The 25,912-nt window shown below is 47.0% G+C and overlaps 1 protein-coding gene across 25 annotated transcripts in view; it reads left to right on the forward strand.

Annotated features, from left to right (window-relative positions):
* DYSF (dysferlin) overlaps positions 1-25,912 on the forward strand; it is a 225,478-nt gene that overhangs the window by 63,686 nt on the left and 135,880 nt on the right. For all 25 annotated transcript variants that reach the window (XR_007150698.1, XM_047851369.1, XM_047851376.1 and 22 more), the window contains 9 exons: positions 1,786-1,914; positions 2,366-2,428; positions 3,178-3,228; positions 4,751-4,781; positions 5,371-5,486; positions 10,685-10,811; positions 12,351-12,454; positions 22,577-22,645; positions 23,220-23,263. Coding sequence is in view for 24 of the 25 variants with exons in the window: in XM_047851369.1 (XP_047707325.1) it covers positions 1,786-1,914; positions 2,366-2,428; positions 3,178-3,228; positions 4,751-4,781; positions 5,371-5,486; positions 10,685-10,811; positions 12,351-12,454; positions 22,577-22,645; positions 23,220-23,263 (734 nt within the window). In the remaining variant the exon portion in view is untranslated. The remainder of the gene's footprint in view (positions 1-1,785; positions 1,915-2,365; positions 2,429-3,177; positions 3,229-4,750; positions 4,782-5,370; positions 5,487-10,684; positions 10,812-12,350; positions 12,455-22,576; positions 22,646-23,219; positions 23,264-25,912) is intronic.

A 25,912-nucleotide genomic window follows, 5' to 3' on the forward strand; every position in this document is an offset into this window, starting at 1 on the left:
CACCTGGGAGCTGGTTAGAAATGCAGACCCCCACCCCGCCCCCCCCAGCCCTGCTGAATCAGAATCTTCATTTTAACAAGATCCCCAAACCTAGGAAGCTCTGTCTAGCTCTCTTCTTTTCTCTCTCGATCCATTCCCTTCCTTAGAGCCATGGATTCTTCAGAAAAGTCATGTGGAATCTGAATTTGTTCAAGCTCTTCACACAATAAAACTGTTAATATTAATCCTTTGACATATTTTAATCCCCAAGTTCATCCCATTTTATTTGCATTTTAATTTTGGTCCTTTGCTTATGCTTTTTCTTTTCTACAAATGTTTCCATTTTGATATAGTGACATTTAGTGACATTGAACTAAGTCTTAGAATTAGTTTTCAAATTAAAAACAGGAAACTTAGCTCTTTACTAAGTGCAACAAATTGGAATAATATATTAGTTCTAAATCGTGATAATTTAGGTGAAAGTCCTGGCTGTAACCACTATCTATGCCTGAGAGACAAAATTCTAACATTATTATTATTCCCAAGACATGTACCTACTGCTTTTTTTTTCTTTTTAGAAAATTGATGTATGGGTTTTTTTTGTAGAAAATTTAGAAAATACAGGAAAATGAAGAGAATAAAAATCATGGTTCTACGTTCCCACTGTTATTAATAATATATTCTTCTATAGTATGGCTTTTTAACTTTTTTTAAATGTTTATTTATTTTTGAGAGAGAGAGAGAGTGTGTGTGAGCAGGGGAGGGGCAGAGAGAGAGAGGAAGACACAGAATCTGAAGTAGGCTCCAGGCTCCAAGCTGTCAGCACAGAGCCCAACGTGGGGCTCGAACGCACCAACTTGAGATCATGATCTGAGCCGAAGTCAGACGCTTAATGGACTAACCCACCCAGGCACCCCTATAGTATGGCTTTTAAAAAGAAAGTATTGATTGATCTGTCAATAAGTAACTGCTGCCTAAAACTTAAAACCAGTAAACATCTTATTTTTCCTTGAAAATTGTTCTAATATTTTAAAAGTTCATGTTTTAAAATACCTTGCCTAAATGTGGAAGCACAGATATTCCTGAAACCTTATATTACTCAAAGTTCAGTGGAGAAAACTCTTAATTTATTTCTCAGAACATGAGAAAGCATTGCATCCTATAAAGGATACAGTGGGGTTACTCCACTATGTAAGCTTGGCCTCTGAGGGAATTGTCAGTGAAGAATGTTCAAACCACTCGGATGTGCTGGTGTCGAGGTGTCTGCGGGAGGGCTTGTGCCAATGGCGGCATGAAATGATCTGGGGTCTGGGTCCTTGGCCCAGCCCTGGAATTTAATTCTGGGAGGTTCCCTGGGGCATCCTGGCAGCTCGTGTGTGGAACTATAGGATTTGATAGATACAAGGGACCTTGGTAGGAAAATACAATTGTTCTTATAATGCTCTTCCTAATTCTTATTTGTTTGTTTATTTATTTATTTATTAAAGTTTATTTCTTTATTTTGAGTGAGAGAGGGAGAGAGAGAGAGAGAGAGAGAGAGAGGGAGGGAGAGATTGTGAGTGGGGGAGGGGCAGAAAGAGAGGGAGAGAGAATATTCCAAGCAGGCTTTGCACTGGCTAATCCCACCAGCCACAAGACCATGACCTGAGCTAAAAGCAAGAGCCAGACACTGAACTGACCGAGTCACCCAGGTTCTCCCTAATTCCTTCTTCACACCCCTCTGAGAAGCCAGCAGTGATTTCTGACTCCCTTGGGGCCTGACTGCTTTCCCCCTTCCTGCTGCCCATACTTTCTCCTGGCTTTCAGATCAGGGTGCAAGTGATCGAGGGGCGCCAGCTGCCAGGGGTGAACATCAAGCCTGTGGTCAAGGTCACTGCTGCCGGGCAGACCAAGAGGACACGGATCCAAAAGGGAAACAGCCCACTCTTCAATGAGGTGGGAGGCACTGGTTAGCAGGGCTAGGACCTTGGTGGCCCTTCTGAACTGGGAGCGCACAGCAGATACCTGGCAACCACTTGTTTTTGTATATGGTGCTAACTTTGTGTGGAGAGATGTGCTGGGTTCTGAGTAGGTTATCTGTGGACCTGGAGGGAGGGTTGTAGCTCTTATTCCTGCACTGGGCTCTCGATGCTCCACATCTCTGTCATGCTGTAGGGCTAGCCACCCACCCTGTCCCTGAGATGACAGCCTCCATGAGGTCAGGGGTGAATACCCCAGAACTTGTCAATCCCCAGAGCTCGTTGCTGGGCTGAGCTCAGTTCACACTTCTGTATGGACCAGACGTCAAGGCTGCGGGTGGTGGTCCAAGGGGTGGTGGAGAACCCCTCGCTGTCTAGCCCTGTGGTCAGCAGCTACTCATTTGTTTCCCTTTCGCCCTGGACCACAGACTCTTTTCTTCAATGTGTTTGACTCTCCCTCGGAGCTGTTTGACGAGCCCATCTTCATCACGGTATGTCTCAGGCAACAGTGTTCTCTGTTACATGTACACTCACATGCATGTCCCTGTGCATGTGTGCACATGTACGTTTCAGCGTGCATGGGCGTATATGCCTGTTGGCATGAGTGTCAGCATTTGTGAGAAAGAAGCCATGAAGCCCAGGGGATGGGTGATGTTCAAGACCGTCAAGTTCTGCCGGTCACAGAAATGCCTTCGGTAGCTCAGATGGAGGCAGCAGTGGGGTGGGGAACCCCCACTGCTCAGGAACCCCCCAGATGCTGTAGGTCAGGGCCCTGAAATCATTCCTGCAGTGGACACTTATTTTCATTTTATTTTGTTTGTCCATGTGCCTGCTTCTGGCCAGGATTTTCTTTTTTGGGCCTTAGCTTTTTTTTTTTTTTTTTTTTTTTTTAATCTTTCTTCTGGAAGGCAGTGTAGTTTAGTTGCTGAACGTGTGGGCTCGGGAGCCAAACTGTCTGTATTCTGGTTCTGCCTGTGTGTTTCGGGGTTCTGTGCTTCTGTACAAGTCCTATAATGTCTCTGTGCCTCTGTTTTTTCATTTGTCAAAAGGGGGCAATAATACTCCCTACTCATGGGGTTCATGTGAGTGTTAAACATCTCTCAGAACAATCTCTGGAACACAGCAAGTGCTACCTAAGTGTTGGCTGTTAACTGCTTGGGAGGGAAGAGATGTTGTGTTGGTCCTTCCTGGGCCAACATTTACTTGTAAATGAGAGTTTTAATTTATCTTTCCCCCCCAGGTGGTAGACTCCCGTTCTCTCAGGACAGATGCTCTCATTGGGGAATTCCGGGTAATTATTTATTTTCCTTGAAATTGGTTACTTCTTGCTAATTCATGTTAGTAGAAACTCTGTACATCATGCGCAGAGGCTTGTGCTTTAAGGCTCCTGTTCCTATTGGTCTGTGTTGGAGAAATATAGTTAACATTTAAAAAAAAATATTTATTTATTTTTGAAGAAGAGAGAGACAGAGCATGAGCCGGGGAGAGGCAGAGAGAGAGGGAGACACAGAATCTGAAGCAGGCTCTAGGCTCTGAGCCATCAGCACAGAGCCCGATGCGAGGCTCGAACTCATGAGCTGCGAGATCATGACCTGAGCCAAAGTCGGGTACTTTACTGACTGAGCCACCCAGGTTGCCCGAATATAGTTAAAAAAACAAAACAATGTTCTAATGTCCTGACAAAAAGGGAAGAGAGGGAAATCTCTTCCCTTACGTCCAACAGGGGGAATTCAGCTTCTTCTGATTCGTATTGCTCCTTACATCTGGGAAGACAGCATGGAATTGGCTGTTAGGTGGCCCTCCTAATTCTGACCAGGCCCTCGCTCTGGGTTTGGAGTTGGGTCCAGATGTGGAGTCCAGGGGATCAGGATGCGACACGGGAGAGGGGGGAGCCTGCGCCTCCGTTTGCTCCAGATCACGCAGAAGCCAAGAGTGCACTGCAGAGAACCAAGAACTCACAGTATGATTCAGCTCGCAGGAAGGCATCAGCAGGTCTCATAAAGCAAAAGCAACTAGCAATGGAGACCTTCGCGAATGGCGTTTTGATGGGTCCTTACTGATTTTCGCAGTTTTGAATCTTCAGGCATTTATCAAATGGAAGGAAGGGGTACAGGCTTATTTTAACCTCTCCATGCTATCCAAGTAAAATATGCCTCCTTCTCTGGGAAGTAATCACAAGATAGAAAACTAAGTCAGTTTTCCTGGAGAGGCAGTTTTAAAAGACTGGGATCTATCCTGAGTCCTTCTGTAATAAATGGGGTTTTATGTATTGAGTCTCTAATCTTTGTCCTTTCCACTCAATTTTGCTATGAACCTAAAACTGCCCTAAAAAAAAAATTTATCATGGATTACTTTTATAATTAGAAAAAAGAAAATAATTTTTTTACTTTAACCTCTGGGTTCTCAGAACAAGAATATACTTCAGAGTTCTCATACCTCTGGCTGCCCCCAGGCATAGCCTCCCCAGCCATCAATGTCCTGCTGATCTATGAACTTTTATAAAAAATTATAAAATATAAGAAAGACAAAATAAAAAAGTAAAATCAATCTACCACCTGAAGCTACCACTCAGAGAGCACAGTTACCATTTTGCTGTGTTTCTTTTGCTCTTTCTTCCTATGCATAGATACGCTTTACCAAGCTTTGATCAAAATGTATTCGGCTTTTTTTCCCCATGTAATGTCAGCTTATGAACATTTCCCCATGTCGCCGATTTTCAAAGCATGATTTTTAATGTGACGGCGTAATGCACCACACTTCATTTAACACTCCAGAGGCAAGAGTTTGATTTGTGTTTCTTGGTTTGATTTCAGATGGATGTGGGTACCATCTACAGAGAGCCCCGTGAGTCATATCCTCATCACCTTGGCCATATCCTTGCATTTTGGTTTTGGAGGCTGTTGGGGACAGCCAGTTGGGACAATCACTTTTCTTCCTTCGGGGTTTTAGAATCTAGATGTAGACTCTGATCCTGGAGATGACAGCTGCAGGAATGGAGAGAAGTCAGGCTTCCATCATCCAAGTAAAACAGGCCATCAGGGAGATACAAGCCCCCATGTGGGTCTCGGTTGGCCCAGTCAGGGATGCTAAATCTGGAAGCCCCCAAGCAAGGGTTGCTGGTGTCACCTTCGACAGGGGTGGGCCATTTTGATAACAAGTCTAGTATTTCTCCACACCCTGGTTTCTGTTCTGGTCTGGTCACTTCCTGAGAGGGAGGTAAAATGGCGGGGGGTCTGGCTTTGGTAGCCTCTTATAGTTGTTCCTGTTGACATTTCTGACTTGGACCCACATGAACGTTCGACGTGTGGCCCCTAGGTCTGCGTGAATAAATCCCTCCTCTCCCCCAAATGTAGTTGGCCCCAGGCTCCCAGATGTGGTTGCAGACTTGGACCCTTCTAATTCTGCCATCACCAACAGACGTCATCTCTCTTAGGACACACCTATCTCAGGAAGTGGCTGCTACTCTCGGACCCTGATGATTTCTCTGCTGGGGCCAGAGGTTACCTGAAAGCCAGCCTTTGTGTACTGGGCCCCGGAGACGAAGCGCCGGTGAGTACGTTGCCTGGGTTGTCCTCACAGCCCCTCATCTGGCAGGAGAGGCACCAAACAAACAAACAGAAACACAACTTGATGTTTCTGATTTATTTATTTACTTTATTAAAGTTTATTTCTTTTGAGAGAGAAAGAGAGTGTGTGTGTGCAGCTAGAGAAGGGATGAGAGAGAGAGAGAGAGAAAGAGAGCGCAAGTGGGGAAGGGGTGGAGAGAGAGGGGGAGTGGGAGAGAATCCCAGTGCAGAGCCCGATGCAAGACTCAAACTCGTGAACCTCAAGATCATGACCTGAGTGGAGGTTGGACGCTTCACTGACTGAGCCACCCAGGTGCGCGGTTTTTCTGATTTAAAAGAATGCATGGTAATTATGAGAACTGTAGAACATGTGGAGAAGTATAAATAAAAATGAATCACTCATAATTCTACCCCTCAGAGACAGCTGTGATTCACATCTTGTTGCATATCCTTCCAGAAGGATCTACATGTATATTTTTCTATTTGTTTATTACTTTAAAAAATTGAGGTATTGACATAACATTGTATTTGTTTCAGGCATATGACATAACAATTTATTATTTGTATACATTGTGAACTGATTATCATGATAAGTAAGTTAACACCCATCACCTTACATAGTTACAAAAATATTTTTTCTTATGATGAGAAATTTTAAGATCTATTCTCTCAGTAACTTTCAAATATACAATAGAGTATTATTAACTAGAGTCTCCATGCTGTGCATTACATCCTTGTGACTTACTTATCTGATAACTGCAAGGTTGTACCATTTGACATGCTTCGTCCAGTTCCCCGCCTCCCCGCCCCCCTGGCAACCACCCATCTATTGCATATTTTTCTTTTTTTGCAAAAGTGAGATCATTCTCTCTATCTACTCCACCTTGAATTTTATCGGCTGAGCATATACCATTATCCTCTTTACACGCCAGTAAGTCAAGTTACAGGTTGAGAGTGGGAAGAACAAGAGAGGCATGCGGAATTGGGGAGGTAACAGCATCTTTGCATGTTTGGCCAGAAGAGAGAAAGTTTGCAGTAGTTGTGGGAGAGGAATGAGGGGTTAATTCCAGGTAAACAGAAGGGTTTCTGAGCAGACACAAGAGCGCCCACTCCGGGTTGGCAGCTTTGTGGTGGGGCCCCATAATAGTCAGTGGCCTGGAAGCAGGAGGGAGGAAGGTAGATGGCGTGGGCAAGGCAGGAGCAGTGGAAGCACTGGGCCGAGGGAGCCAGGGCATCGGGACATGGCTGGTGGTGCCGGGCAGGGAGGATGCAGGGGTGCAAGGCTTAGAGCTGATGAGGGGGGCGGGCAGAGAGAAGGGAACGCACAATTTTTGAGCACCTGCAGTGTGCCAGGCTGCGTTGGTTGCCTCACACTGTGACTGAGAGTTTGGAGGAGGCAGACGGGTTGAAAGCTGTCTTCAGAGAAAGGTTTCAGTGGCCGCAGTTTTGCTAGAAGAAGGGCCCCGAGTGGCTGGAAGTTGAGATATGGCCATGCCTCCAGGAGCTGAAGGGGAGGGGAGATTAAGGTGCTGCTGGTGGAGGAAGGGAGCTGTGCTGGTGACTGACTTGTCCACATGGATGTTGGTTATCTGCTGGGAGAATTGGAAGGCATATAGGCAAGCGATGAGGCAGGGACTAGGGTCATCAAGGAAAGGTGACCACGCGTCCTCAGCTTGGTGGCCGGTATCCGTGGGAACCAGGGGAGAGAGGGGCACATTCGGTGGTGTGGACTTGCAGATAAAAGAGCTGGTGGAGTGGTGGTGGGTGCACGTGCAAGGTGTGGACTTCTCTTCCCAGCCTGTGACAGCCAGGAGAGGGAGAGGCGAGAGTGGGGAAAGCGGATCTCTAGGGACGAGAGCGGTGGGAGGTGGAGTCGCCCAGGGAAAGCCACTAATCATGGAGGCGGAGGGCAGGTTCCACGAGGACGTCAAGAATAGGGGTTGGCTGATGACAAAGGCTCAGGAAACCACAGTGGGGAGGGTTGGGGGATGGAGAACCCAGGGTTCTGTGCCGTGCAGGGGGCTGATGGAGCTCAGGTGGACAAGCTCCGCCCTCCCAAAGGCACCTGTCCCTGCCTCTCACCCCACAGTCCAGCCCTGTCCTTCTGTAGCACCTCTCTCCAGACATTGTACAATCTGGCTCTTCTCGTGGCATCTCTGAGCCTGTTACCCTTTCCTAAAACATTTCTTCCTCCTCTTCCCATTAATTGTAACCTTGCTTTTTCCTGATGAAGCCACTTCTTTTGAAACTCAGACAGAAGCCCCCACTTTCTCCTCCGACTCTCCATGGGTTCTGGAATGTCAGGAACAGCCACCTTTCACTTCCCACTGCAGCCTCCCGGCCAGCAGCTTTCCCAACTTCGGTGCTGCCTCCTCCTTCAAACGCTGCCTCGCTGATTGAGTCCCCCTCTTCTGGGCTGTTACTCACCCCTGGCACAGACAGAGCTGGTCCAGGGACATCTCTGCTTGCGGATTCTCATCTTTGCCGTTGTCCCGAGGTGTGACGTGTCCTCGCTGATGAGCCACCAATATCTGATTTTATTTCCTTTAAGACCCTGAGCTCCGAAATCCCTCTCTCCGCTGCTCTCTTTCTGCCTTTTTCCTCCCTCACCCCTGCTGAATGACAGTCCTTTCTCCCCGGCATTGCAGCCCCCCCTGACTCCTCTCGGATTTCCCAGTCCATCAGTGTCCTCCTGCCATGCTTTCCCCTCCTCCAGGCTGGATGGATCCCACCCACCTCCATCACAGTTCTCACCATGTGCTTACTGGCCCCACAATAGGGGGTTCTGCCTCACCTCATGACTCAGCCATCCCCTATTGTCTGTACCACTCCTTGGTCAGTTTGGGTGGCAGAGGTCACCTGGAGGTGCTGGCTAGATGAACCTGGGGGCTACCAGCCTCTTCTTTTACTTGGGTGTGGTTTACTCATTCCATTCTCCACAGTGGCTGTTTCCAAACTTTGCTGTCTTTCCTAAGCCCCAACCTCCGCCTCCTTGGAGAGGCAGGGTTGCACAGCGGTGAAGGATGTGAGCTCCTGGAAGCTCCCTGGTTCCTCATTCCTGACTTCATTTGTCTTCCCTCCCTTCCCCATCTTCCCGCCTCCTTTGCCGTGTTCTCGAGTCCTCCGCCATCTTGTTCTACGTGCTCCTCCTGGTGTCTCCTCTTCTGCCCTTTGGTCTGTACCAGGCCCAAGATGTCCCTACCTTCGAACACCCTCACTTTCACTCATTGCTCCCCATCCCTCTCCTCCAAAGTGCTTGCAGCTCGCTTCCAGGAATCGCCAACTTCTTCAGGGAGTACTCTGTGTTGTTCTCTACTCCTCTCCCAACTGCTCATTCCTCCTCCTCATCACTAGGATTCCCGCCACCTTCTTTCCCTGAAACCACATGCTGGAGGGTCACTGTTGCCAACCTCCAGGGGCTCTTCTCTGCTATTAATCCTCTCTGTTCCTCCACAGAGTTTGATTCTAGAGCTCATGGCTTATTTCAAACTCTCTTCTCCTTTAGCATCAGTGATTCTCCTGATGCTTTCCCCCTCTTTAAAAATATGGATCTTTGGGGTGCCTGAGTAGCTCAGTCAGTTAAATGTCTGGCTTCGGCTCAGGTCATGATTCCATGGTTCCTGGATTCGAGCCCTATGTGGGGCTCTGTGCTGACATTTCAGAACCCAGAGCCTGCTTCCGATTCTGTGTCTCCCTCTCTTTCTGCCCCTCCCCTGCTTGCACTCTCTCTCTCGAAAATAAACATTAAAAAAGTTTATAAAAATATGGATCCTTCAAATTCAGTGGCTCAGTAAAATTCCTTTGCCTACCTCTTTGCTGTCTCTTTGACTCTCACTTTCCAGGAGCCCATCTCTTTCCACCTGAGACTCCTAAGTTGCTCATCTCTAGCTTGGATCTTCCGAACTTCAGACACTCGGTTTCGGTTGCTTTTTTTTTTTTTAAGTTTATTTGTTTATTTTGAGAGAGGGCAAGAGTGAGCACGAGCAGGGGAGGAACAGAGAGAGGGAGAGAGAGAATCCCAAGCACTGACAGTGCAGAGCCCAACGCAGGGCTCTTTCTCATGAACCGTGAGATCATGACCTGAGCCAAAATCAAGAGTCAGATGCTTAACCGACTGAGCCACCCAGGCACCCCAGTTTCAGTTGCTTTGTAAGAAAGCCGCATTAACATGTCCCTGAGGCCCCTCTAACTTAACATATAAAAACCCAGGATTATCTGCCGCACGCTCCTCACAACTGCTCCCATCCTGTGTGAGGTGACATCTTAGGAAATGGCTGTCATCCACTCAGTTCCCCCAAAAGCCAGAGGCCTGATTTCATTTCTGATCCTTCAGTCAATCCACATGCAAGGGGTTGGTCAGTTTTATTGGTGTGACAGCCTCAGTGCATGCTTCTCTTTCCCATCCCAAGACCAGAATGACCAAGGTCACACTCCCCTCACGTCTCCCCTGGGCCCCTGTGTGAATTAAGATATAGGTTCAGCTGCTGTAACAAAGACACCCTAAATAATAGGTGTTAAGGAGGATAGAAGTGAATTTCTTTCTGTCATAAATGCCTGGGTAGGCGGTCCAGAATTGGCTTGGTGCTTCCATGGTGACCAGAGACCCAGGCTCCTGGTCTTTGCCCCGCTGTCTTCATCATGAAGCTTCCATCTCATGGTTCAAGAGGGTTGCTTCAGTTCCCATCATCATGTCTGTATTCCAGTCAGTGGAATGGAAGAGCAGGATCTTGCTTAAAGGTGCTCTTTCCCTGTGAGATGGTGAGCTCCATGAAGGCAGGACCTCTGACTACCTTGTTCACTGTTGCATCCCTCCCCCTTCAGTGCAACCTAGTAGCCACTCACTGAATACTTGTTGACTGAACGAATGAAGCTTAGACCTGTCACGTCTGCACTGTTGTTAATGGGTGGAGTGAGAAGGAGACTGAGGTTCTCGAATACCCGCTGTGTGATGCATGCATTTACATGTTACTGAAGTTGATTTTCCTAGCAGTCTGCAAGGTCGGTGTTACTGTTTCCACGGTATAGGTGAGGATGCAGAGTCTCAAGGGAGGAATCTGCCTGAGATCACATGTTAGTAAGCAGCAGGGCGAGATCTACCTTTGTTCAAATCGCACCATTTAAGGGGTGTTGGTTGAAGGAGAGAAAATACTGTGCTGAAGTGCGTATTTGGTTGCATTGTAGCTGGAGAGAAAGGACCCCTCTGAAGACAAGGAGGACATCGAAAACAATCTGCTCAGGCCAACTGGCGTGGCCCTTCGAGGAGCCCACTTCTGCCTGAAGGTCTTCAGAGCTGAGGACTTACCACAGAGTGAGTCTGGTGTCCTCCCTGGGTTGGGAGATTGTAAGTGGGGGACCCTGGGCTGGGGAAGCAGTCTTTGAGATGTTGGAAGGACTCAGTGTCTCCACAGATGAAAAGCATCCATCCACTTGGTGACCCATCATGCCGTTTGCGTGGGACTGGTTTCGGCACGGAGAGTCCCACAGCCTGGGGAACCCCTCAGTCCCTGGCCAACTGGGGAAGTGTCCTCATCTTTCCAAGAAAGAGTGACAGGGTGGCCACTGCCTGGTTGCTCACAGTGACTGGCCCTGCACTGGGCCCACCCTGTGTGCTCAGGAACTGCTGGAGGAATTATGCTGAATATTTCAGAGCCATAGGTTTCAATCTGGGCCGCACGTTAGAGTCTCCTGGGACCTTTAAAGGTGTACAGACACCTGGGCCCCACCTCCAGTGTTTTGTATTGATTAGGTTTGGAGTAGGGCTCACACACGGGTCGTTTTCAAAGCGGCTCACTGTTTTGAAGCATGTGTTAGCATAATCAAGCCAATTCCTGTCCATAGAAGAGTCACTGAGAGCGTTTGCAACTGAGATCCCTGTTTATAAGTTTTGCATAAAGCTAATTATTTGAAGTTTTGCTTAAACTTTGACTAATGACTTAAAAAGAGAAATGCATTCTTTTTGTACAAACCGAATTGTACCAAAATCAAGGAGAAAGCCTTTGAGCAAGTAATGGGTTTTAAATGGGCATTAAAATGCATGCTTCAGAACATTCCGCATTGATTGGTTGAAACTAGGCAGAAGTGAGATTGGTGAGCTCCCGCAGGGGGCTGGGGAAATAGAAATGTTGGCTTTGTTCAAGGTGAATGTGCTTTATATTTAATTCTCTGCAGTCTTGTTTAAATATAAATAAAACAAAGTAAGTGGGTACATAGGACATGAGTACTTGCTAATTGTTATCTGTTGTATTCATGTAGACAGCAGCTGGTATGTAATCTGTACCTGCCTTTCCCCTCATTCATATACACACTAACATCTGTACATGCCATAAGTATACATGTGCACATACCTATTTATCTGTGTATACATTTGCAAATAATATAACTAACTCAGTAAACTATTGATTTGGAGTAGCATAGACTAAAAATTGTTTTTTTAAAAAAGCAGAAGTGACTTATTGGTTAAGGGCAGGTAAATCACTGTGCTAAGAGACATAAAGGAAAATGTGAAACAGGCCACCAGTTATGGGGTATTATTATAACAACTTCCAGTCTTTTTCTGGATTGTTAATTGTCCTTAGTGATGTGGATTGCTAATCAATCAGTCAGTCCTCACTCCGTTATCTTTTGGGTCTATACAGAAAGCCCTTGAGAGCAGGGGCCAGTGAACAAGCTGTTTGGGCAGGATGAAGAAGCAGTGTGTGCCCTCAGGAGCTGCTGCTCCGGGAGTCCCCGGGCTGAGGGGGTGCCACTCCCTCAGGGAGTCCCAAGACTGTCTGGAGACAGTAAGGTGGAATGCTGGGGTTTTGGTGGTCGGACAGCAGGCGGGCAGTGACCAGAGTGTTCTCCCCAGTGGATGATGCCGTGATGGACAATGTGAAGCAGATCTTTGGCTTTGACAGTAACAAGAAGAACTTGGTGGATCCCTTCATGGAAGTCAGCTTTGCAGGGAAAATGGTAAGAAGCAAGGAAGCAGGAGGAGTCTCTCCGGAGGGTGATGGCTGGGTGTGTCTGCGGATGGGTGCTGAGCAGAGTAAAGGACAAGGTGAGGGGCCACATTGCCCTTGGTGCTGCCCATAGAAGGTGTGCACGGGGCGACTGATGGGAGGATGCACGGTGAGGCACTCATCACGGCCTGGCTCTCTGGGGCTGCCCGGCACACACACGTGGGCGGGTCTGCTTGGGGTATCCGAGTTGGAGACATAGGTGATAGACACGGCGAGGACAGATAGGCAGTGGGTAGATAGAGGAGTATTTGGGAGAAAATGAAGCAATAGAATGGAAACCAGATGTGAAGTCATAAAGGTAGGGAAACTTAAAAACAATAAAAACATAGTGATTATTTTTAAAAAGTCATGGCAGGAGTTGAGTGGAGAAAGTCCACTTTGGTAGGGGCCCTAGGGGTGACTGGCACCTTTCTTCCTCGCAGCCCACCTTCCTGCCCAGCGGCAGGGTGTTGCTGCGGGCTCCCTCCCTCCAGCCCACCCCAGGCAGGCGGGCACTCTTGCGGCCTCCTCTGCCCATCCTGCGGGCTCTCCCTGGCAGCTGGGCCACTCCCAAGCTTCAGCCTCACCCCTCCACAGAAGACTCCCACAGCTCTGTTTAACTCTGACCCCCACTTCAGCCCCAGACCTCCACAGGCCTCTGCACAGCTCTATCTGCTGCCCCTTGGGCCCTGGAGAAGAGTCCTCTTCTGCCCAATATGCCCTCTATCAGGAGCCTCCATCGTAAGCAGGTACCGACGTCAAAGGGAGAAGACGTGGGCCTTGATTCTTCCTTCGTTTTAAGCCTCCTTATGCCAAACATGCCACCCTAGCTTTTGATTTCAAACGTGTCCCAAGGCCCTTCCTTCCCCTGTGCCCACTGTCGTCTCTTCCCAGGACCACACAACAGCTTTGGGTTTCATTCTCTTCTCTGGGTTCTCCCCAGAGAAAGCCACCAGAATAATTAGTCTAAAACAGCCCTGTTTGTGCAATGAAGTTCAAACGTATAATCTGGCTGATCAGGTGCTATGCATCTGAACTTTCTCACCTGGTCTCCATGGCTTAAGTCAGCTGCTATGGTATCTGTGCAAGTGGGAGAATGGCGCCCCCTGCCAGGAACATGCAGCTCTGCAGCCCCTGCTGGAGCGTGGCCTCGCGCAGGGTTTCAGCCCCAGGGGCTCCCTTCCTGCATCCTCCTGTGCATACAAACTACATTGCTCACACAGCGGCCTTGTGTCCTCTCATCTGTCCTGCCTCTTCCTTCCCTTCAGGGTCACACTTCTAGGCTTTGCACATGCCTGTGCCCTTCCTTCACTCCCTGCCCCAAGTCCAGCATCTTTTAATGTTCAGCTTCCCTAAGGCCCCAGGCCTGATGCGCTAAGCCATCAGGACTCTAGGGTGCCCTGGGCCCTCTTTTAGCAGGTTTTCCATTTCATTACAGTAGTTGTTAGCATCTGTTTCTCCCACTTGTGGGTAAGAGCCTGATCCCAATCGTATTTAGTCCATAACCTCAAAGCAGAGACTGTGGTGGAAATGGTGGGAAAATGACATATCAGGTGGGTGCAGACTGCCCCCGTTCTCAGAAGCCCTGGCAGGGAGCCTCTGTGTCCCAACCACAGGGGTTTGGCAAGGGTGGGGTCATGGCCCTCTGAGGTCGTGCCAACCTTGTGGATAGTGCCACCTGCCGTAGAACCAGGGTTGGGAGAGTTGAGTCACATGGCTTGGATGTTAGCGGGAAAATTGGAACAAGGCAGAGAAGAAGGGCTGAGAGTCTGAGCTGGGTGGCAGGAGGGTGGGTGCGAGGCAGTGGGCTTACCCTTCCCTCCCTAGGCAGAGGTGGGGAGTGGGGGAGACAACCCACGGGTGTCACAGGACAATTGCAGAGAAGTTTTAAAAAATAATACACACCAAAAGGTGAGGGTGGTGTGGGTTTCCATTCACACAGCACTTTGCCATTTTCCTTTCTCGTAATCTCTTCTTAGATTCATTTTGAAAAGGAGCAGGGTCTGCCAACCCATCCCACAGACAAGAGGAGGGCCTGGGATGGGGGTGGGGTGGAGGGAGAGGGAGGTGTCTTATTATCTGATGCCCAGATCCACTCCCCACCTTTTGTTTCTTTTCTCTTTTTATTACTGACATACGTGTTTACTAATGCATTTTGAAAATTACAGAAAAAAGTAAATAAAATGACCCATAATGCACCACACAAAGTTCATTTTTGGTGCCCATCTTTCCAGTGATTTTCCTGTGTGTAGATGATAGACATTTTTCTGATTCTTTACTTTGAATATTTTAAAACATCAAGTTAGAAGAGTTATTCAGTGAACACCCATGCACTGGTATGACTTCCACTTAGATGAAGCACTTGCTAACATTTTGTCACATTTACTTTCTGTATATAGATACTTTTCTTCCCCCTGGGCAATCATTTGAAACCTAGTTGCAGGCTGTACTCCTAAAGGCTTCAGCATGCATCTCCTGAGAAAAAGAAAATTCTTTGTAACAAAATTCTTTGTAGCTACAGTAATATTATCAGACCTATGAGATCAACAATCATTCCCTAATATTATCCCATCCTGGCTCATATAAATTTACTCTGATCATCCCCCCAAATTTCCTTTAGAGCTGGCTTAGTGTGTTGATTGAAGACCTAACTGTAATTCATGCTCTGCATTTTGTCCTTGGGCCTCTTTATTTTAGTCTCTTCTGTAACAGCCCCTCCTGCCTCCCTTCCCCTATCCATCCCCCCGCCCCCAGCCCGACAAAAGTAGTTTTTCTTACCCCATGATACTGACTTTTTTGAAGAGTCCAGGCCGTTTGTCCATGTTCTGGATCTGTCTGATTGTTTCCTTCTGGTGTTGTTTAACTTGTTCCTCTGGCCCTGTATTTCCTACAAACTGGAAATTAGGTGTTGAGGCCAGACTAGATTCAGATTCAGTATTTCGGCAAGAATGTGTCACACGTGATGTTGTGTACATCGTACTGCATCATAACAGGAAGAGAGGTGAGGTTGTCCCACCACTGGTGATGATTGTGTGATCATTTGCTTGAGATAGTGTCTCCAGAACACCCTCTTGTCAAACGACATGCTCCCTTTTGTACTTTGCAAGTAACTGTGGGCGATGTCTTGGCACTGTGTATCTTGTTTCCCAGCAGCTTCTTACCTAATGGTCCATGCAGCCATTGACCTCCTTGCCGGAATAAGTCATTTACTTGGGGTTGCAAAGTGGTGATTTTCTCATTATCATTCCTTCTCTCTTTACAAGCTAGTGTTTTTCTGGAAAGAAGAGCTTTCCTCCTCCTTGGCCCTTTTGAGCATTACTTATAGACCTCAATACTTTTTATTAATTCAGTGTGTTAAAATCCGTCATGACTGTGTTGGATGTATGAACTGTCCTCAAGTTGGCCATTGGGGGCCCCTTCAAGCTGGCTCCTCCATCCTGAGCCTAACTCAGGGTCTCAGTGAAAATGTATGTGGGAGAGGTAACTCCGATTTTAAATTCTTTCACGCAGAGGTGTAAATGCTCACTGTGGGTCCTCACCCAAGTGCTGTGTTAGTGTGGGTTTGGGATCGGGGTCTGATGCCCTGTACCTGGCCACAGGAAGGACTGTAACAGAATAAATGAAGGCAAGAAGGAAGGGGAAAGGTGTGGCTGGATAGGCCTGTGGGACACTTCTTCCAAAGACTGGGATTAATTTCTGAATTTGACAGATAAGGAAGGTCACATCTCAAGATTGTTTTTATTTCACTTTCCTCCAAATGGTAGGGTGCTTTGATGGTGGCGAGAACTGAGACTGACCTGCCTTCAAATTTAATGGCTTTTTTTGGAGCTGAGTTTCAGAGTTCTGGGGCTCCTGGCTGCTCCTGGGTCCACACAGGCACCTTGACCTCCCAAGGTCTTCTGTTCTGAGATGCTCTTGACTGGCCCTGGGGGTTTTTCTAGGTAGGTGCACATGTTCGGGGGATGTGATGGAGGTAGGGGACCTGGCCAAAGCAAGGGGCTATATATAAAGCTGATTGGTGACTGGGCTTCTGCAAGAAGCCCCCAGAAGGAAGAGGCTTATTGTGGCGGAGGCAGTTGAGACCCTCCCTTTTGAAAGCTTCAGCCTGTTGGACACTCCTGGCAGTCCCCAGGCCTCTATCTCACCCTCTCTCTCCTCCAGCTATCTGAACTGCCTGTCTCGTTCGTTCTGTCCCTTTCTCTTAGCCTGCCAGTATGTCACTTTTTCTCACTACATCCTAATCTGGAGTCCTGGAGTTTTGCCCTCTGTGTCCCCGCTCACCCCAGTCTGGGTCTCATTGCACTTCCACTTATGGACACTTGGCGGCACTATTATTCAAGATGTGAACCATACCTGATTTTACACACACACACACACACACACACACACACACACACACACACAGATTCTTGGTAGTATGTGAGAAGGAAAGGAAAGGTACTTGGGGGGCAGGGTGGGAGATTTTCAAGGAAGTTTTTTTCTGAACTCAAGAAAAAAACCTACCAATTATAAAAAAATTGAAAAAAAATCAGAGAAAATAAAAGAAAATGAAAAGAATTAACCATATTTCTGTACCCCACATCACTCTGGAGATAACCACTGTTAACATTTGTGGGTATTTCCTTGTAGTGTGTTTTTCTCTCTAGTGCTTTCACTCCCAAACCTCCACTCCCCCACTGGAAAAAAATTGGATTCAGAGTTGATTTTCATTATTTGGGGATATTTGCAAATTCACCTACTCGCTAAAAAAATTTTTTTTAATTTATTTATTTTGAGAGAGAGAGCAGAGGAGGGGCAGAGAGAGAGGGAGAGAGAGAATCCCAGGCAGGCTCCGACCTGTCAGCGTGGAGCCCGACGTGGGGCTCGAACTCACAAACCGTGAGATCATGACCTGAGCTGAAACCAAGAGTTGGATGTTTAACCGACTGAGCTACCCAGGTACTCCTATTTGTAATCCTAAAATTTATAGTCATGCTGCTTCATGATCATTTGTGGTCTGTGCAGTATGACTGAGGCCCACGTTGCCAGCTGATTTGGAACAATGTGACCCTGCCTTTTTGTCTCAGTTCTCATCCTGTAATTAAGTGTCCTTTTCTTGGTCTGCCTGGTGTTGTGTTTTTCACATTTTTGTGCGCTTTATTGGTGAGTCGACTGTTTAAGATGCTCCCCTAGTGTAGTGCTGTAGTGTAGTGCTCAAGTGTTCCTCTGTGTAAAAAGGCTGGGTGTACCTTATAGAGTAAAGATATGTTAGATAAGCTGCATTCAGGCAGGAGTTACAGTGACGCTGACTGCGAGTTCAATTTTTTTTTTTGTGAGTTCAGTGTTAATGAATCAACAGTATATATGAATTTTTTTTTAAATGACCATTCATGCTTTTTATTGACAAATGTCAGGATGGCTTTCTGATTAAATCAAGAAACAACAACACATCTGACTGTGTAATTTTGGTGTCAGATAGCTCACTATTTTGTAAAATTCTTTTTTTTTTTAAATGTTGATTATGGAGAGACAGAGAGAGACAGAGCATGAGCATGGGAGGGGCAGAGAGACGGGGAGACACAGGATCCGAAGCAGGCTCCAGGCTCTGTGCACAGAGCCTGATGCAGGGCTCGAACTCACAAACCACGAGATCATGACCTGAGCTGAAGTCGGATGCCCAACCGACTGAGCCACCCAGGTGCCCCTATTTTGTAAAATTCTTTGGTAGACCACCCATAAATTATTAGGTGATATTTTTCTTTTTTTAGTGTTTATTAGATATTTGCTTCATATTATATATTACCAGCAATTTTATTGCTATGTTCTTATCTAATTCCTATACAAAAGCTGTATAATATCAGAGAAACTATTAAACAATTTTAGGTTATAGTAAGTTACAAATGTTCTTTTCAACTTCTCTTTTTTAAAAATATTTTAAAAAATTTACATCCAAATTAGTTAGCATATAGTGAAACAATGATTTCAAGAGTAGATTCCTTAATGGCCCTTACCCATTTAGCCCATCCCCCCTCCCACAACCCCTCCAGCAACCCTCAGTTTGTTCTCCATATTTATGAGTCTCTTCTGTTTTGTCCCCCTCCCTGTTTTTATATTATTTTTGTTTCCCTTTCCTTATGTTCATATGTTTTGTCTCTTAAAGTCCTCATATGAGTGAAGTCATATGACATGTCTTTCTGTGACTGACTAATTTCACTTAGCATGATACCCTCCAGTTTCATCCACGTAGTTGCACATGGCAAGATTTCATTCTTTTTGATTGCTGAGTAATACTCCATTGTGTGTGTGTGTGTGTATATATATATATGTATATGTGTGTGTGTGTATATATATATATATGTATATATATATGTATATATATATATATATATATATATATATATATATACACCACATCTTCTTTATCCATTCATCCATCGATGGACATTTGGGCTCTTTCCATACTTTGGCTATTGTTGATAGTGCTGCTATAAACATGGGGGTGCATGTGTCCCTTCAAAACAGTGCACCTGTATCCCGTGGATAAATACCTAGTAGTGCAATTGCTGGGTCGTAGGGTAGTTATATTTTTAGTTTTTTGAGAAACCTCCATACTGTTTTCCAGAGTGGCTGCACCAGCTTGCATTCCCATATATGAATTTTTTAACTTTTATTTATTTTTGAGAGAGAGAGAGACAGAGCGTGAGCAGGGGAGAGGCAGAGAGAGCGGGAGACACAGAGTCTGAAGCAGGCTCTAGGCTCTGAGCTGTCAGCATAGAGCCTGACTAAGTGCACGAACCCATGGACTGCGAGATCATGACCTGAGCCAAAGTTCGACACTTAACCAATTGGGCCACCCAGGTGCCCCACAACAGTATATATTAAGTAAGAATCCTTAAACAGAAACACACATAACACAAGGTTATGTATTGATTAGTTGAGAAAACTGTTGTGACAGAGGCTGATAGGAGCCTAACCCTGTATTTCCCCCAGAACAGTGGTTTAATATTCACAAATTCAATGTTCTCGGTGATTTATAGAATATGTAACTACCATCAACAACAAGAATCAATTCTATCTACTCAGCTTGGTAAACTATTTTTATAGTCTAGTATTTTCTTAGGCTATTAAACAGCCTTGGAAATAAATTTTTGAAGACTGTATAATATTCCATTATGATTGTGACATAACATTTGGGATAACTTTTTTGACATATGACATTTGACGTAACCTATTTTGGGATAACTTTTTTGTTGTAGTTGCTAGTTTCATCTTTTATGAACATCTCTGTGACAAATCAGTGTGCAGGAATATTTCTTCATACTCAGATTGTTTTTTCTATAGAGAAGTTTCTAGAACTGGGCAGAGGGCATGCTTATTTTTCAGTATTTGATACAGATGGCCAAATAGCCCTCCAGAACGGTCAATATGGATTACACACTATCAGGAAGTGAAGGAGGGTAAAACAGAAAAAAGGCTTAGAGACAAAGGAGGAGGAAGAGGAAGAGGGGAAGAAAGAGGGGGAGGAAGCTCGGTGCTGGCTCGGCTGAGTGTGTGGGGAGTGGAGCAGAGTGTGGGAAGGCTGTTGGGGTCTTCCAGGGCCAGAGGCAGTGCCGGCCTGGGTGTGGCGGGGAGACCTGCTATGTTCAGGCTCCCAGACCCACAGCCCAGGGTGGCCAGGTGGAAACACCTGCTGTGGAGGCTGTCTTCAGCAACTTGGGGCCAAAGCTGAAGCAGGCCCTGGGGGCATTGCTCCTGGGACTGTGGGGAGCACACACATCGCTCCTGTGCCTTCTTGTACCAGGGAGCTGAGGCACGGTATCGACAGGATCTCTCAGCTGTGTCCGGTTAGAGTCCTTGTTTTCCTTTTATTTAAAAATTTTGGTCATCAAATATTTGGGTTAGGTAATATATTTATTGTGGAGACCCTATCTATCTATCTATCTATCTATCTATCTATCTATCTATCTATCATCATCCTCTGTGTAGCAGCCATCATGAAATCTCTTCCTCTTGCCCCACACCCATCCACCCATCACTCTCTCCCTGGCAGAGGGAAGCATTGCAGTTAGATGCTTTTGCATCATTCTGGTTTCGTTATGCGTGTGCAAACAAATCAGACTACAAATCCTTACGTGCTCTTCTCTTAACACAGATGGTTGTATGTTATACTCACTGCTCTGCACTTTGCTTTTTAATTTTTCTCCCCCTCCAACTTTTACTAAGATATTGACATACAGCACGGTATAAACTTAAAATGTACAGCATGATGACTTGAGTTACAAACTGCAAAGTGATTATCCTAAGTTTAGTTAACATCCATCTCTCATATAGATACAAAATACAAAAAAAAAAGACAGAAAAAATGTTTTTTCCTTGTGATGAGAACTCTTAGGAGCTACTGTCATAACAACTTCCAAACATACCATACGGCCATGTTTTCTATAGTCATCATGTAGTGCGTTACATCCTCAGCACTTACCTTTTCTCAGTTAATAATATAACTTGGAAATTGTTTCGTATCACAGAGCAGTCCTCATTCTTCAGAGCTGCACAGCAGCCCGTTGTGCGGACGGACTGCTGTTTAGGTAACCCGCCCTCTGTTGGTGGACACGTGGGTTGTTCCGTACCCTTGATACTTCAAGCTGTGTGCAGTGAATCACTTCATTACATATGTCATTCTGCACGTATGCAAGTATTTCTGTACGATGAATGTCTAGAGGTAGAACTGGTAGGTTAAAGGGTTTTTACACTTGCAATTTGGATGGATAGTGGCCAGTTGCCCTCTAGAGGGTTGAGGTATTTTTTTCTTCCGCCAGCACAATATGAGAAAGGAGTCTCCCCATAGCCTTGCCACCAGAGGGCTGTCGGATTTTAGAGTTTTATGAATCTGATGGGTGACAAATGGTGTCTTGGTTTTATTTGTGTTTCTTTTCTTATGAGGGAGGTTGAGTATCTTTCCATGTGTTCAACCCTTTGAACTTTCATTCACCCTCTGCCCGTGAAATTGTCGGTCTCTTTTCTTTCCTTACTCCTTTCTTTGCTGACACAAGGAGCAAATCCTGGCACCCATCCTTGCCTCCAAGCTTTGTCTGGGCTATTCTCACAGGGAGGCGGGGAGGGTGGGGACAGGGGCTGACTTTGGGTGGATCAGGGGTGGAGACAAAGCCCTGACCTTCATGGAAGCTGTACCCTCATTTAATGGAAGAATGGAAGCCCCTGATCAGATGTTCATTAAATGAAATAATGCACATAAATGCTTAGCACAGTGCAGGGCCCACAGTAAACGCTCTGAGAAAGGCTGTAGGACATGCAAACCTACCAGGATCTATATATCTGAAATAGATTACCTGCTGTCCCTGTGCAGGGACTTGATTCTCCGGAGCTGGCTATGGAGTGTGGCACCTCCCAGGGCATTCTTAGCACATGTAGAGCACACAAGTCACTGGTTTGGATCTGGATTCCACCTCTGCCAGTTTTCTTGATTGTGGAAAGCCCAGTCTTAAGAGCAGGGCTGATCTGAGGCAGACTGTGGCTTATGGGGTTTTTGTGTTTGCTGCATTCTTCTCTCATTCTCAGATGCTGGTGCCTGGCCCTCAAGCCCTGGCCCTCTAGCTCCCCTTTCCCCTTCGCCTCCACTTCCTTCCCCCATCTTCAATCTCTTAGGGCTCATGGTGTTCCAAAGGGGCAGGTGGTCTGGGCTGACTCGTAGAGGTTAGTGTGTTTAGCTGTAGGACCCCCGGGAAAGCCAGTCTAGACTCAGGGCCCCCACACTAAGGTCATGGACATATGGGAGCTGGGGCAGGAGGATTTCCAGTCAAAGGTAGGAGATAAGGGTAGAAGGGCCGTGGAATTCAGGCAATCTGTCACCCCACCCCCACCCCATCCACGCACTCTCTTGCTACCCCACCCCATACTCTCCAGCTCTGGATCTGATTTACCATTGAGCTTTGTCTCTGCAAATTCCTTGTGTCTGAGCCTTTAAGGTCCCTAGGATCTTCTGCCCAGCCTGAAGGGTGGCCAACATGGTAGAGAGCAGCCCTGGCTGGTGAGGTGGTCTCCCAAGGAGATCATAGTTCCCTTGGAGCTCCATCCACCTGTCCTCTTTGTCTTCTAGCTCTGCAGCAAGATCCTGGAGAAGACAGCCAACCCTCAGTGGAACCAGAGCATCACCCTGCCTGCCATGGTAAGCCTTGCCTCCTCGGGCCCATCCCAGCAGACCCTGGGCTCCTGGCCTCCCCAGCATCCTGCTTATATCCTGGACTTCTCCTTCTCCTCCTCTTCCTGCTTCTTCTTCTTCTTCTTCTTCTGCTTCTGCTTCTGCTTCTGCTTCTTCTATTTCTTCTTCTTCTGCTTCTCCTCCTCCTCTTCCTTCTTCTTATATGTTTATTTATTTATTTTTGAGAGACAGAGAGAGAGAGTGAAAGCAGGGGAGGGGCAGAAGGAGAGGGAGAGTGAGAATCCCAAGCAGGTTCCGTGCCCAGCGCAGAGCCCTACGCGGGGCTTGATCTCACAACTGTGAGATATGACCTGAGTGGAAATCAAGAGTCAGATGCTTAACTGACTGAGCCACCCAGATGCCCACCCCCTTTTATAAAAAATATTTTATTTTTAAGTAATCTCTATACCCAACATGGGGCTTGAACTCACAACCCCGAGATCAAGAGTTGCATGCTCTACTGACTGAACTAGCCAGGCTCCCCTGGACTTCCCCTTCTTTAAAAGGATCTCACTCCACCATGTCTCTCTTCCCTCCTCAGTTTCCCTCTATGTGTGAAAAAATGAGGATTCGCGTCATAGACTGGTGAGTGCTGAGTCTTGGAGTCTTTGGGGTGACTATTGTCAGGGTTCACTGGGTCCTTCAGTTTTCCTCAGTTGAGAACACATAATGGGAGAGTCTTTTTCAGGTAAGGGAGTTTCCTCTGCTGGGAGGCCAGAGAAGGAGAGGTCGTGGGCTGTTCTTGGGAAGCTTACTCACAGCCCTACTCCAAGGTACAGAGGGCAGCCAGGTAGAGCAGAGAGATCGCCAGAAGCCTGAGATCCCCTAGGGCAGGGGGTTGTCAGGAAGACTTCCTGGAGGAGGTAGGATTTTGATAAGTCCAGGGTGAAGGCATTCCAGTGCGAAGAGGATCATAAGCAAAGGCAAGGAAGCTGGAAAGGGTAGGGGCTTCTGGGAGGATGGGCTGTGACCCGCCTCCCCCCCCCCCCCTCCACTGCCCGCTGTGGGCTGTTACTGTGGAATGAGCACTTACTGTGTGCCAGGTCCTGTGCCCAGCAAGTATTTTACATGCGTGACATCATGTGATCCTCAGCTCGATTCCTGGTTACTTTATAGATGAGGGGGTGATCTATCTAAAGTGACAGCTGGGAAGCAGCTGAGGCTGGGATCGAACCCAAGCCTGCTGCTCCCAAAGCCTGTGTTCTTAACCACTGGGCTCTCTGCTTCCCACTGTGTTAAGGTGATCTCTGTCACACCTGGAGGGCTATTAGGGGTCCACATGCATGAGCTCCGGGACCTTCCAGACATGAGGCTTTCCAAAAAGAGAGTTGTCCTCTTTCTGCCCCCAAAAAGTCTTGGCCATGCGGTTCCCAGCGTGTTCTCCTTTGGTCTCAGGCCATGGTACCCCCAGCCAGGAGGGTAATGAGAGACCAGGGAAAACCCCCAGGCCACAGAACCATTAAAGTGTGCGCCAGTTCCCTAGGCCTAGAGAAAACAGCTTGTGGGAATTAGAGAGGAAAGCAGCAGCCAGGAGGGCCAGGAGGGAGAGGCCTCTAGGGCCCTGACCGCAGGTATGTTCCGTGGGCAAGCGGTCTTGGGGAGAGATGTGCTCCACGTCCCCAGAACCACCTCTGTATCTCCGCTCACGATGTGTGTGCGCACCTGAGTGTGTTGTGGTGACGGGGGCTGATTGGCTGTATGCGTCTGTGTGTGTCGGTGCCTGTGGACTCTTGTGTGCATGTGCGCATGGGTGTGGTTGTGTTGTGTGTGGTGGGTGGGCCTTGCCGGGGTCCGTGTGAGCTGTGTCGAAGGCATCAGCATACTGTACAATCCAAACACATTACGGAATCCGGTGGTTGCATCTCTGGTTTGGGTTGAAGCGGCATTTTTATTGTGAGTCTATTTTCAGACTTGCTGTATTTTCCAAAAGCAACCCCAAGCCCCAAAACCCAACTCTTGGCCAGAAAGTGTTCTGCTGCTGCAAGTTCCTGTCCAGAAAAGTGCTTTCTTCCCAGAAAACTCAGATAAACTTTTGTTATCACCTGAGCCCTGGAAATATGATATGGTCCACATGGCCTTTTCCTTGTAACTTAATCTTCTGTTCAATCCTTTCATGTTTTCTTTTTTGTTAAAGAACAAAAATTCAAGAAGTTCCTTCTACCCCATAAAAACGGAATCTGTCTCCATTCTCACACAGTTCAGATAAGACCAGAGGTCAGAAATTTCATTCTCCTCTCTAAGTGCTGGTCTTTTCCAGGGGCCGGTCATGAAGGCAGTTGCCAGTTATCTGCTGTTGATGATCTCACTGTCAGATGTGTCAGGAAGTTCTTACTTCCCAGGGCTTATCACCATCCTTCATCAGGAAAAATGATGAAGATCTCTGCTGACAATCCATTCTTGTTGGTTAGTCCCCACCCGGGTGGAAAACTTTAAAATCAAAGCTTAATCACCAATCTGGGAAGTGCAAAGAGGAAGGAAAGGAGCAGTAGAGATCAGGTATCTGATGGGTATAGCACTGAAAAGAGAAATAGAATAATAGCCTTGCCCAAGCGTGTCTTTCACAATGGGGCTTGGGTGTGTCATTTTCTGAAGCTGTCTATGGCCTAGGTACCCATAGGAGGGAGAGAGAGCCTACAGGGCTCCAAGGAACATGGATCCCGGGAAATTTCAGGAAGGAGATAGGTCTTGCTTAGTCCAGCATTTCTCAACTTAGCACTATGGCGTTTTGGGCCAAAAAATTCCTTACTGGACAAGACTGTCCTATGCATTGTAAGGTGTTTGGTGGCAACCATGGCATCTCTCTCTTGCTCCCTGTCCCCATTCAAAACTATCTCCAGACCTTGCTAAATGTCCCTGGGGGTCAAAATCACTGGATTGAGGACTCTTGGTCTAGCCTGACAAGGAAGCAGTGGGTGACTGCAATCAAAGCTCTGCTTCCCATGTCAGGTGTATCTGGCTCAAATCCTAGTTTTGCCATGTTGGCAACCTCAGTTTCCTCACTGAGATCCTCAAGAGTACTTGCCTCATGGGGCTGAGTGAGGGTTCAAGCTACTGAGTGAGGGTTCGAGCTAATTCATATGACGATGTTAGCACAATGCTTGACTTTCAGTAGGTGCTTGATAAATGCCAGCTATTCTCTATGTTATTGTCAAGGGGGCAGGGGTGGGACCCAGAGGGAGGGTCTGCATGGGACGTTGTTGGCTAATGGACTCGTTATAGTCAGTCTGCTCAAAC

Source organism: Prionailurus viverrinus, chromosome A3 (assembly GCF_022837055.1).
Source record: "Prionailurus viverrinus isolate Anna chromosome A3, UM_Priviv_1.0, whole genome shotgun sequence".
Classification (NCBI taxonomy): Eukaryota; Metazoa; Chordata; class Mammalia; order Carnivora; family Felidae; genus Prionailurus; species Prionailurus viverrinus.